At 34.8% G+C, this 14,501-nt stretch overlaps 1 protein-coding gene across 2 annotated transcripts in view; it reads left to right on the top strand.

Annotated features, from left to right (window-relative positions):
• The window catches only part of nfatc1 (nuclear factor of activated T cells 1), an 88,916-nt gene extending 75,017 nt beyond the window's left edge, over positions 1-13,899 (top strand). Inside the window, exon 9 of one of the 2 annotated variants that reach the window (XM_073931000.1) lies at positions 12,272-13,899. In XM_073931000.1, the coding sequence (XP_073787101.1) occupies positions 12,272-12,327 (56 nt within the window). In that variant the 3' untranslated portion in view covers positions 12,328-13,899. 2 annotated transcript variants of the gene reach the window in all.
• The last annotated feature ends 602 nt before the right edge of the window (positions 13,900-14,501 follow it).

Here is a 14,501-nt window from a genome sequence, read left to right on the forward strand (position 1 = left end):
CCTGTTATTCACAGTTCAGGAGCGTTTGGATGATGGGGTCAGCGTAAGGTGAAACCTTGAGGGAGCTGTGATTCAACAAAGTCAGAGTTCTGCTGCTTGAGCTGAATCTGCTGCGATTCGCAACACGTGGCGAATGCCGAACGTCTTAGTAGACGCTTTGTCATCGCTGCAAGTGAATTTCATCCTAGACACAATAGGTCATGGTTACAGTGGTCATAAAAAAAACTGTTATTTTATAGAGGTCCCGTTATTTCACTCCTCTGGTACTTTATTCTGATTGACTGTCAGTCTGGAGTTATGTTATGGCCGCAATTTTGTTTAGTGAATCTTTTTTTTTTATTATTATTTAATTAAGGTGAATTGGGTAAGCTAAATTTGCTGTAGTGTATCTGTGCGAATGAGAGTATGTGGGTGTTTCCCAGTGATGGGTTGCAGCTGGAATGGCATCCACTGCATAAAACATATGCTGGATAAGTTGGTAGTTCATTTCGCTGTGGCGACTCCTAATTAATTAAGGGACTAAGCCGAAAAGCAAATGAATGAATGAATGGATGAACATACAGAGTTATACATAAAAAAGTATACAAGAGAGTAACAAGAAAAATTAATCATGTACATTGAGTATTTTGTTTAGCAGTTGAGATGACTTAAGATGCATTAAAAGCATATATTGAAGTCTGGCAATCCTCTTTTTTTTAGATAAATGTAAAACAGTTACAGTTTGGTACAGTCAGCATACATTTTGTTTTGTGAATGTGTTCCTTTCCAAATAACATAAGGATTTAAGTTATTTTGTCCATTTCTAATAATCCACAGTTGCAATCCATAAATAAAACCACTAAATCTGTTATATTGATACATTTATAGCAAACTTCAAGGAAACTTGGGACTAAAAGAGTTTTGTGTAACTGCAATTGAAACATAAACGGAGAATTGTTTCCAGCTCCACTCCACAAAAACAACATAAGGGTGAAAATCCTTCCTTTAACTTACTATTAAAAAAAATCATTCGTATCATACATATCTTCTTTAGTGACTCTATCTCTCTTAATGAGTGTATTACTTGTTGAATCACTTAATACTGATTCATTTTGAATCAAATAAATGACTCTTTGTCATTTTTATTTATTCAGTCTGCAACAAAAGATGGCACTTTTAATGCACTAGAACAGATTTAAAAAAAATAGAAGATACAATTTTAAGTAAAGGTGGATGGACTGATAGACAGATTGATCGATTTTGTGTTACCTTTTTATAAATATTAACATTGTGTTTTTTTAAATAACAATATTATCACTTAGCCCTTTAACAATCTGCTTTACCAAATGGTTGACCATATATTGACTGTTTTAAATAATAACTGTTAAAGTCATTTAAAGAATAACTGTTTTAAATAATGGTTTACACTACATAGCATGGCGATGCGGTGGCGCAGTAGGTAGTGCTGTCGTCTCATAGCAAAAAGGTCGCTGGTTCGAGCCTCAGCTGGGTAGGTTGGCAATTCTGTGTGGAGTTTACATGTTCTCCCCGCATTCGCATGGGTTTTCTCTGGGTGCTCCGGTTTCCCCCACAGTCCAAAGAAATGAGCTACAGGTGAATTGGGTGGGTTAAATTGTCTGTAGTGTATGAGTGTGTGTGTGTAAATGAGTGTGTGCATTTTTCCCAGAGATGGGTTGCGGCTGGAAGGGCATCCACTGTGTAAAAATGTGCTGGATAAGTTGGCGGTTCATTCTCAGGTTCAGTGGCGACCTCAGATTAATAAAGGGACTAAGCCGACAAGAAAATGAATGAACGAATGAATGAATGAACTAGTAACAATAGGAGTTAAGAAACGCAATCCAAATTTTTTTTCTTGGTGGGGCAGTTAAAGGGTTAAAGCAGAGGTGCCCAAACCTGGTCCTGGAATGCCGGTGTCCTGCTTAGTTCCAATTTCAATTAAACACACCTGAACTAGTTAATTAAGCTCTCTCTGGGTATACTAGAATCTTCCAGGCAGGTGTGATGAAAGAAAATGGAGATAAACTATGCAGGACACCGGCCCTCCAGCACTGAGTTTGGGCACCCCTGACTGATTTATTTGAATGAAATGACAATAGGTAAATAAAAAAGTACTCTATTGTTTCAACTATTTTATTAGTCTGTAAACATGGAATATTTTATTTTGACCTATTTTCTAGAAGAAGAAACCTTTAAATAAATATAAATTCTTATTCTTGTTATTTGAAGACATATTTGGCTTAAGTCTATTCATGAAAAATCTAGATAACTGAAAATAACTTTGTAGTGGTCTCTTATTTTTATTTTAAGAGCATTAATATTCAACATATTTTACTTGCAGTGCATTGGCTTTGATATTTGTACTATTATTCCTTATTTTTTCCACTACAAAGTGTCTGTTTCTTCAACTCATTCAGTGGTCTCGAAAAGATGCTTTTGCTAGCGGCCTGCTGCCCATAAATCACATGAATAAAATTTTATTGCACGTGTGCAGTCTTGCAGGTATTTCTTCCCAACCTTTCTTCCTCTGTTTTGACAGTTGGGAACCTAGTGATTCAAGAGACCTGCGTTTTAATGTCCAAACTCCCATGGCAGTTGTCAGTGCTCGCCAAATTTTTCACGAAGACGTATTGGCGTAATTTACTCCTGACTGTCAAAGGTCCCTAATTGTTTCAGTATGGAGTGGTGTTTGTGTGGCATGTCCATGTGTGAGTTTTTACCCATAATTCAACCATTTCATTGATTCATTTCCTGTTCACATATTAGTGCTGCTCAATCGGAAAGCTACTGGCAGTAGTATATCATATGGGCTTATGCCCAAAGGACTATAGAGTCTTAAGGGATTTTAATATTCATAAGGCTGTGAAAAAAAGCTTCCTCCAGCTTTAATAGCTTAAGGCAAGACACTAAATAGACTGAAATAGACCCTGAATAAGGTTTTAATAAAAAACGAATAGTTGTCACAATATTTTCCAGTAGACTGATTACATTTAAAATTTCAACAAAAACAAAATTGTAAAGAAGAGATAGTTTTCTAAAATGTTAAGTGTGTAAAGAAGGCATTTTTGAATCTGCTGCAATTGCGAACACATGGCGAATACCAAAAGTATTAGTAGATGCTTTGTCATCGCTGCAAGGGTATTTCATCTGACACCCAATATGTCATGGCTGGTTACAATGGTCATTAAAAAAACTGTTATTTTATAGACGTCCTTTTTTTTTCTCCAAATTCTGGTCCTTTGTTCAGTCAATTTGGAGTTATGCCGGTAATTCTTTAGTGATCTTTCTTAATGAGCGAATTACTTGTTAAATCACTTAACGCTGATTCATTTTGAATTAAACAAGGATAAACTTTTCAATGGATATAGAACAGATAAAAAAATACAATTTTAAGAAAAAACAGATAGACAGACTTTTTTTGTAACCTTTTTATAAATATTAATAATGTGTCTCAAATTTTTCAGAAGTATATCACAAGTTTTCTAAACTAGTAAATGTGTAAATAAGGCTTTACTTTATAAATATGTGCTAATTTTTAGATTAAATAAGATACATATTTTAGCACAAAAATCATTTACAGTTGAATTATTAAACCTCTTGAATTATTAGCTCCCTGCTTATTTTTTCCACTATTTCTATTTAATGAATAGAAGATGTTTTGGTAACACTTTATGATAATTACACACTATGAACCGTTTATTAAACATTAGCAAATAATTAATTCATTATCTGTTAAGTGTTAACTCTACATTCATAAATGTTAGTAAGCAGTTTATAAATACAGCTATAAATGCTCTACTCTTGACTTATAACCACATTTATAATGTGCTCAACAATTGTACTTTCAATTTATTTTAATGATTGATTTTTCATTACTAAATTAAGTATTGCATTATTTACAAACCAATGATTTAAGCATAGTTGGTGATTTTTAAGATCATTTACAATCAGTTATTAAATGATTAATAAACTATTGAAATCAACGTTTATATATCTTATTATTTAGGTGTATAGTAATGATTACTATGCATGTTAATAAATGCTTTATAAACTCAACTTCATCCAGTTTTGTGACCTAATCTAATGTGAGGACTAATTATGCTTTATAAATCCCTTATAAATGACAATTACAGATTCAGATCAATTCTAAACAGGAAAAAAGAACACAAACTACATTATTATTTCTATTCATTTGAAGATACACCAATAAAACTGTCAAATCATAAAAAAATCTTTGCAACCTTATCTAAAATAAAACTACTGTACAGTTAAAACATTGCATCCTATTATATTGTTAAATTATCATATTGTTGTTGTTTGATCTAATTTTATGTCATATTTTGACACTCCTGTTATTTAGCAATGATAACCTTTACAGAAATGTAACTTTTTAGATAAGATTGCAAAGATCATTGTTAATTTAATACTGAGCCTTTAAATGTCATTTATAAGGGATTTATAAAACATAAATATTTAGAAATGAAAAAAATTCAAAGAGGGCTATTAATTCTGATTTCAACTGTAAATCAAAGTTTCGTTATTTCTCTTTTAAACTTAGATTTTTTTATATTTATACGTATGTATCTTTGTATAAAATATATGTAAATATTTGATCAATCTTTTTTATTTTTTTTATTTTAGATTACAAAATTGTATATAACTTCAGACAATTTATGTTTGGTAATATGCTTCTGTTATCTTTTAGATTATTTTATACGATTTAAACATAACAATTTGCATCAATTAATTAATTACACAACTGAACAATTTGCTCAAAATTTACAACATTGTATTTATTTCTTGACCATCTTCTTTTCTACAGGTGTTTGAACTGATTAAGAAAATAAACTTTAAAAAGTATTTTTATCATAATCTATAGACATACATGAAAGTGTGACAAAAAAACAAACAAACACTTAAAGTGTATTTTGTATGTTTTCTGTACCTTTAAACATTATGAAAAGACAAAAAGACAAAAATCTCCAAATTCACAGATGCAAGAACTTTCTGCCTGTGAAGTCTTGTCCTAACTTTATTATATGTGCCTGTTATTTTGAATATCAGGCAGATATTAGTGTTTTGTCAGCTGAATGTTTTTCTCGATTTTTCTTCGACATGTTGATGGTGTAAGGTGTTTCTGAGACATATTTCTCCTAGTCTTTGGGGAATGATTCTATATCAGTTTGGAGCAAAAGAGAAAGCGGGAGCCTGGGAAGAGTGTGTGTCAGGCCAGGGTCAGGTAGGCTGGGTGCGCCGAGCTGCATGAGGAGATGAAAGACAGATTCGGCTTCATTGTTTAGAGGGAACGTAAGCATTCTGGACTCTGTTCAGTCCCTTAGGCGGTTTTGCAGTGGGAGCATGAAGGCCATGGTTCATTTGCAGGGAATTCCTCAGCAGGCTTCCTGCTCTTGGCTGAAAGCGACACTGGAGGGGAGGAAATCCACTGACTTTAGCCCACATATACTGTACATCTCTCTCTCTCTTTCTTTCTCTCTCTCTCTCTCTCTCTCTCTCTCTCTCTCTCTCTCTCTCTCCTTCTCTCTCTCTGCCTTTAGATTGTTGGGATTTTATGGTTTATGTGATTTTTAAAGGTCATGTGAGGATTTGTGACTGACTGATGTCTTCTCACTAGAATGAACTAGTGGTCAAGTATATTGTTTGTTCCAGTATGAACACAACCTAAATTGCTGTTTAAAAGTTTGGGGTCAGATTGTTCAATGTAATTAATAATAAAAATTTAACAAGGATGCATTAAATTAATTCGAAGTGGCATTGTTGATCTATTGAACTTTCTCTTCATCAAAGAATCATAAGAATAACATTCATCACAGTGTCCACCACATATAGGTCAATTTTTCTTGAGCAGCACATCAGTGTGTTTGAAAGATTTCTGAAGGATATTCTATTAATATATTTTTTTACTGCACTATCTGACAAAAGTCATGTTGTTGATCCCAGTTGTAAAAGCAATAAATAATAACTTGACTTCTAGTTGATCATTTGGAAAAGTTGGCAGAAGATAGATTTTTCCGATTAATCATCTGTTGAACTGCATCCCAATCATGCAGAAGTTATATTGGAACCTGCATGGACCCAAGGTTCTCAAAGAAATCAGTCAAGTTTGGTGAAGAAAAAAAAATCATGGTTTGGGGTTACATTCAGTATGAGGCCGTACGAGAGATCTGCAGTGGATGGCAACATCAACAGCCTGAGGTATCAAGACATTTATGCTGCCTATTACATTACAAACCGCAGAAGAGGGCAAACTCTTCAGCAGGATAGCACTCATTCTCATACTTTAGCCTCCACATTAAAGTTCCTGAAAGCAAAGAGGGTCAAGGTGCTCCAGGATTGTCCAGCCCAGACACCAGAGATGAACATTATTGAGCATGTCTGGGGTAAGATGATAAAGAAGGCATTGAAGATGAATCCAAGGAATCTTGATGAACTCTGGGAGACTTGCAAAAATGCTTCCTTTGCCAGAAGACTTTATTAATACGTTATTTGAGTCATTGCAGAGATATGTGGATGCAGTCCTCCAAGCTAATGGGAGTCATATACAATATAATTCCTTTTTCACTGCAGACTTTATAGTCTATACTGTACATTATTTCTGCAAAGTCAGAACTTGCTGTCCTAAGTAAATCATTAAAAGTCAAGACATAGTCATATTTTATTTTGGTAAAATAAACATAATCTTGAGGCCTTTGCCTTTTATTGAAGCCACTTCTGATACAAAATGATCAAATAGAAGTCAAGTTATTATTATTACTTCTGTAAATATAAAAAACTAAAATTTTGATCAGCAGTGTTCATTGCTAAGTACTCCATTTAGGCAATAAAGGCAATTTTCTTATGTATTTATTTTTTTTTAAACAATTATATAATTTTTTACTGCATTTTTATCTGCCTTGATGAGCATACTAGTTTATTTACCTTAGCCTTGAGTAAACTGATAAAAAAAGCCAATTAAATTTCAGTTTTCAAGTTGTTCATGTTGGGGTTGTCACGATGGTGCAGCGGGTACCACGATCGCCTCACAGCAAGAAGGTTGCTGGTTCGTTCCAGCCTCGGCTGGGTCAGTAGGCATTTCTGTGTGGAGTTTGCATGTTCTGTACATGTTTGCGTGGGTCCAAAGACATGCGCTATAGGTGAATTGGGTAGGCTAAATTGTCCTTAGTGTATGAGTATGAATGAGTGTGTATGGATGTTTCCCTGTGATTGGTTGCAGCTGGAAGGGCATCTGCTGTGTAAAACATATGCTGGATAAGTTGGTGGTTCATTCCGTGTGACGACCCCAGATTAATAAACTGACTAAGCCGAAAAGAAAATTAATGAATAAATGAAGTTTTTAATATGTTATCTCAAATTTGCTTGAATGTAGCAAGTATTATATTATTGTACGGCATTTCGAATGGTAGTGAATTTTGAATTTCAAATCAAGATATACAGAAAAATAGTGGTGATAAAGCTGAAACGCCATACATGGTATACATATTACTACTTGTGTTTTAAATTTATCCAAAAAAATAACAAAATGTGTCAAAAAACTTGACATTTTCAAGCTCTAACAATAAGAAAAAGTTATTTTCTTGGGTGACGCAGTAGCGCAGTAGGTAGTGCTGTTGCCTTACAGCAAGAAGGTTGCTGGTTCAAGCCTCAGCTAGATCAGTTGGTGTTTCTGTGTGGAGTTTGCATGTTCTCTCTGCATTCCCGTGGGTTTCCTCCGGTTGCTCCGGTTTCCCCCACAGTCCAAAGACATGTGGTACAGGTGAATTGGGTAGGCTAAATTGTCCATAGTGTATGAGTGTGAATGAGTGTGTGTGAATGTTTCCCAGAGATAAGTTGCGGCTAGAAGGGCATCAGCTGCATCAAAAGATGCTGGATAGGTTGGTGGTTTATTCCGCTGTGGCGACCCCGGATTAATAAAGGGACTAAGCCGACAAGAAAATGAATGAATGAATGAATGTTATTTTCTTCAGGCTTAATTTCAAATACATATTATGAAAACAATAAGGGTTTATCAGAAGACTTCTCTTAAAATTACCAAATACATGCCAATATATTGGCTTAACCTATCTGACAAACATATTCCATTACATTTGTTATAAAGAAAACTATGACTTTAAAATGCTGGAAGGCAAGAAGAAAATGCAGAATTTTCTTTAAGGATGATACTCCTCACCACAAATGAGAAAAACACACGCAGCTTGTCTAATAGTTATCAAATGCTTCCTGCAGGTGCTTACGTTCGTGCTGAAGAATTCAAAGGCCAACTAAAGCGGTCTGTGCCGATCGTAAGGGAAGAGGAATGCGCTGTTTTGAAACAGATAGAGCAAACCGATACGGTTGCCTATCTACAGCCCTCAGAGGTTTAAGAGCTGTTAGCAAAGAAACGTGAAAGCAAATAGCTCCTCTCAGTGCTTAAAAGGCTCAAATGTTTTGCAATAAACCTCGCTGAAGGGTCGAAAACTGAAACACAGACATTTAGGGAAGTGCAGTGTGCTGTGTGTTGGTCATACAATGCTCCCTGTGGGCCTGCAAGTAAGATAATATGTCTGCCGCTAATATGCTAACATGCTAACTCTAAGAGGCAGCCTCATCCGGTTTCCCCTGCTATCACACAGCGAGTGAGTGCCAGGCTGTTTGTGTAGCCCGAAGCCATGCTAAGTCACTTCCCATGCCGGAGCCAAAGAACACAGCTGACAGAAGGAGCCAGAGTCCCAGTGTGTGGGAAAATACAATGACAGATAGAGGGCAGGAAGATAGCGGACAGCTGGAGTTGCGGGATCCTCCGAAAGAGGGCATGAGATCTTTGGATGCCTCTCACTCTCAGGCTGAGGGAAGCCACTCAGGGAGATTGGATTCACTTTTATTTATGGCATTTGTATTGATTGCTGTTGTGTTCAGGGTGTCAGGTGCTGTTTATGTAGAAATGAATAAAGGAGATTTGATACTAGACTCTTACACTCTAAAGAGTGCTGGGCTGTTTCAACTCAAGTTGAGGGGGAATATGGCCAACTGTTGCTTCCCAAATACATTTTTTGAATATGTTTTAATCAGTATAGGTGCATGTGTGAATGAGTGTATGAATGTTTCCCACCCACTTCGAATGTTATCACTTGATTGAATATGGTTTATCGGTGGTTATCAGCTGATAGATATGGGCCAGTAGGGGGCTTCTGCAACTACTGGTAGGCTCAGAAGCCTGTTCATCATCCATCCACATGGTTAATCAGCTATACTAATAGAGAAGACTCCAGATCCAGTTATGTTTTTACATTACTTTGACGGTTGCTTTTAGGGTTTGGGGTCTGATCTATAGCTGATTAACCCTGTGGATACAATTGTTTTCTGCCCTTTTTTATTAGGCAGTGCTGGTTTTACACAGCAAACATTGCTTTGCAGAGAAATACAAACCTACTTATTTAAATTTGCAATATTCATAAAAGTGGGGGGAGCTTAATATATATTTTGAAATACGTTTTTTATTGGCACTCTGATTCAATCTTTGGTGCAATTTTCTGTACAGCATTAGGGGTAATGCACTTTTTTGCACAAATTAGACACAATACAGATGTAAAATTAGTTAATAGTTCTGTTTCTTGTTGAATATTTTGAATGAACTGTAGGCATATTAACCACCTCATTTGAATGTGTGCACACAAAAGGTAGATTTTTTTAAAGAAATCAATACTTTTATACAAAATATGCATTCAATGGATAAAAGTGTCAATTTATTTATTTTTTTTACATTTTTTCTCTTTCTTTTCTAGCATTTCATGTTCTAAGTATGCTGAAAAAAATAACCATGAATTAGCAAACCTTATTTTGCATTGCTTTATTTTTGGCAATAGCCAAAATGATATTTTATTGGTCAAAATTATCATTTTTTTTTATTGTATGCCTAAAAAGATTTTGGTCACACTTCGCTCAATTAACAAAGCTAGTTGCTTATTAGTAGTTGGGTTTGGGTATTGGGTAGGATTACGTAGTAATAATAATAGACAGTCAATACTGTAATAATAGGCAGGTAATAATCCAGTTGGAAATGGTGTTAATTGTTACTTAAACTAAAGTGTTACTAAAAAATGTATTGTTATGTAAAAATCATGTTTCATGAAGTTATTTTGCACATTTCCTACAGTAAATATATAGAAACTCAATTTTTGTTTAGTAATCTGCATTACAATACTTCGTTTAGAAACTTTAAAGGCAATTTTCTCATTTATTTTTTAACCCTTCAGATTTCAAATAGTTTTATCTAGGCCAAATGTCTCTATCCTAAAAAAGGTATCAATATTTATTCAGCTTTTCAGCTCTAGTGGTTTCTCAATTTCAAATGTAAATTATTTCTGTTATTGTGCTTCAGTCACATTAGATCAAGCAAAAATAAATGCACATCAAAAACATTAACAAAAAATTCTTATTGACCCAAGGCAAGTGCACATTCACACGTGTCAAAAAAAAAAAAGCTACTGAAATCACACATAATCATTGCATCTCAAACATCTGTACATTAACCCTTGAGCACCGTTCAAATGTACTACCCTTTTGTTATGTTAGGGATGAAAACATCCACTGAATTAAACTGCTGTAAAAATGCATCAGATTAATATCATTTTTTTTTTTGCATAAATATTTTAATCAACCTCAATCCTGATCAAAACTACTAAATTGCTCTGAAAATTACAGAATTTTAACTCTTTAATTGGCAATTTGACAAATTATATCACTGGTTTGGTGAAAAAAAGCATACAAAATAATAATTACTAACAGCATTGGCTTTGATGCATTGTTAGATTTTCATTTTTCTGCCTAATTTACTGTTGGTGGCTGTTTGTGCCCCATTGTCTTCCATTATAACCACATTTGACGGTGCAAAAATACAAAGTCTCAAATTACAAAATACAAAGATTTTTGAGAGAGAGACTCAATTTAAGATTTTACATAGGCTGCATATAACCCCAGTGTTATTGAATAAAATGGATGCTTCTATACCAGCTCTTTGTGTAAAGTGTCATACAGAGTTAGGGACATACTTTCATTGATTCTGGAAGTGCAAATTCATTTCAAGGTTCTGGAACTTTGTTGCGTATGAAATTGACACAAAAGTTTATAAACTGTTAGATGAACTGCTTGTGGCAATAAAATTCATCCTTATTAGATGGATAAAAAACACTCCCCCCTCTGTGACACAATGGCACAGAGAGATTTTTGCAGTTTTGCCCCATAAGAAGCTTGCAGCAGTGTTTAATGATAACAAACAGAGTTTTCAAAAAATATGGATTCCTTTTTTAGATCACCTGCCCTCACATGTGAGAGAAATGGTTTTGTGTGTCAATTAGTTTTTTTGTTTTGTTTTGTTTTTTTGCTTTTTTTAGGGGGGAAAGGGTTGTGGGAGGATCACATGGAATGGTCTTTTGTTGCTTGTTTGTTATTTTTTTTCTCTTTTGTTTTGTTCCAATGTTCTTTTTTTAATGACATGTCTATATTATACTGTAGGAATGTGCTGTGATGTGTAAAAAAATATATTTTGTTTTATGTGCCTTTCCAGAGACTTTGTGACTAATTTCTCACCAATATTAGTAATTATTGATGGTATAATGTTTCCCTTTTCTTCCTCTTTTTTTTCCTTACCTCCATCTATGTATTGACTTATTTACTTTCTTTTTTTTTTAGCATTACCATAATTTCTATAACCTATTCCACATTTTTTGTAAAACTTGGCTTTGATTATGTCTGTAAAAGCACATTGTACTGAAAAATCTGTAATTTTCTAAGCAATTCAGTAGTTTTGATCAGGACGAAGGTTGATTAACAGCTTTATGCAAAAAAATTAAATAAAATAAATATCTAATGCAGTTTTACAGCAGTTTATTTTAGTGGATGTTTTCATCCTGAACATAAAAAAAAAATGTAATACATTTGCCCAAAGTGTATTGTTGAGTTTTTTTTTCTCAAAATATGTGTCAAAATTGCCACCAAAAATCATTCCGCTAGCTGAAACAGAAAAAGTTATGGCCAAATTAAGACTCAAAATCACCCCAGAGTGAATGAAAACATTCCCAACAGCACATAAGGGTTAAACAAGAAGCATTTCAGGCTGTTGCCGAACCATATCCATCTAAATCACCCACACATTATAGATAGCTCACTCTCCTACAGCTGCTGTCCAGGCATTTATCACATTCTCCAGTATTTCTGCTGCGGATGAATTGTTTGTTTTGGGCGTAGGCTAAAAAGTAACCATTTTCTCCAAATGTTTTCACAGTTAACGAAATCATCAGGAACGATCTCTCCAGCATCTCCGTCCACAGCCACGCATAGCAGCTGAGGGTCCCTCGGAGGAAGACCACAGCAATCATGAACTGGACCAAATTTTTTACAGAAAGATCTGCTTCTGATAACACCGACTTATCAAATGAACTTTGTGTGCACTCACTCGACATTGAGGCCGTCAGAACTCACCAAACCTTGCTTGTTTCGTTTCCACGGGGGTCTAATAACTAGCCTAAAAAGCACAGGGAAGAAAAAAAACAAGTGCACTTCAGAATTTATCAGCACATCCTGCCGAGACAAAGCGTGTGCTATTGAGGACCAAGTTGTCTCCTTGTTTCTTATTTGTTTTGCTTTCTTATTTACTCGATGTAGCTCTTTAAATTATTACAGTTAAGCGCAGTTTGAGGTCTTTCTTCATACACACAAGTTTCCAAGTCAATCTTCAAAACATGTCTGGTCACAAATCAGTCACTTTGCAGGCCAAATAACCAGACGCATGCATAATTCCGAATCATATCCTCCTCTTATTTTATTTTTAATCTTGGATGTATGCGTATGTGAATGCAGGTGCGCACGTCTCACTTTTGCCTTCATGTTTTTCTTACATTTCATCATTCGGCTGCACTTAATGTGTGTGGTTAAATGAAGTATCTATTCCTTGTGAAGAAGAAAACATTGACGACTGATTGCCTTTGTGGAAATATCATTTCGAAGCCTCTATCTGTTTGTAAGCCTGAGCGGCCTTATTGATTTGCCTTAAAGCTTATGCCAAATTGTCGTTTTGTTCATCGTTTTTGACAGCAGATGTCTGTGCTTATGTCTCAATAGCCATTCCAATGTTTATAGCTTCTCTTTTTTTAATATCAGGTATAATATGTACTTGTTAACTGGAATTTTTATAATAGTAGAATAGAATAGAATAGAATAGAATAGAATAGAATGGAATAGAATAGAATAGAATAGAATAGAATAGAATAGAATAGAATAGACTTATTTATTTGGAGTGAGCTGGAATTAATCAAACCATAAGGGAAATATAGCAATTCTGTCCCCTCTGTGGTCACATTTAGTAGCAAATATGTGACCAGAGAATGACTGGACTGGCATTTGTCGACCATCAGATATTATTCTAGCAGTTTTTTCATGGTAAGATAATAGGCTGTGCTCTCTATATGTATATGTTTCACTATAACTGCCTCTATGACCTGATGGTTTACTGCACTGTGCCTTAAAGTGTTTATTAAGCAGGAATACTTTTATATATGTATTTGTCCTCTCTAATCATAAACGTAATGCATGTTTCTCAGCATATAATGAGATTTTTTTTTAACTTTCTGTCTATTGTATCCTGTCTGTAGGTTCTTAGGTAATGTATGCACTTTAATTTGTTTTTTTTTTTTTTTTGGGATCTCAGAAATGCGACATGTTGTTTTTGTTGTTCTTGACAATCAGACCTAATGCGATATATTCTTCCTCAAGGAATCAATGACAACAAGGGATTGTTTGTTTTTCTTGCAAGTACATGTATGTATTTACCCATGCTAGTTACATTTCTACGGAGCGTTTGCATTTCAGTACCAAAATATGCACAATAAATCCATGCTTTGTTGGCTCTTTTAAGGTGTGTTGCTGAATTGTGTCAAAATATGAATATAATATGATATGGGATAGCTTTTGATTCCTAATAGTGATTTGCAGATCGATACTATCTCCAATACCAGCTTTGTATATTCTAGAATTGTTTATCTTAACAAAATATCGATATTTCAGTAATTTGGAGCAAATGTGTAATTTTTTGGAAATAGAAATACGGCAGAAAGTAACCTCAATTACCCTGGTTTATCTGAATAATGCCAACATAGACGGAACTACTTGTTCTTCCGCCTGCCAAGTCATGTGCGTAATATGGCACTGTACAACTGCAGAGCATGCTAGCTAGCCACTCAGTCGCTGGCACATGTTGTTCAGTCATGCTGTCATTGGATATGGGTGACCGCAAGTGAAGTTACAATATGTGTGGAGCTACTTCACTTCCATAAAGTCAAATGATGCAATTTTGTGACACGTGTAACAAAAAACGCGAGGTACTGTGGTAATACCACAAACCTAATCAAACATCTACATATAAATCACAAGACAAAATATGACAATGCCATGACTAGGCGGTCAGAAGAGGAGGAAAGGAGAGACACAGGTGCTGCTAGGGCGAGACAGACATCACT

This window comes from Danio rerio, chromosome 19, assembly GCF_049306965.1.
Source record: "Danio rerio strain Tuebingen ecotype United States chromosome 19, GRCz12tu, whole genome shotgun sequence".
Classification (NCBI taxonomy): Eukaryota; Metazoa; Chordata; class Actinopteri; order Cypriniformes; family Danionidae; genus Danio; species Danio rerio.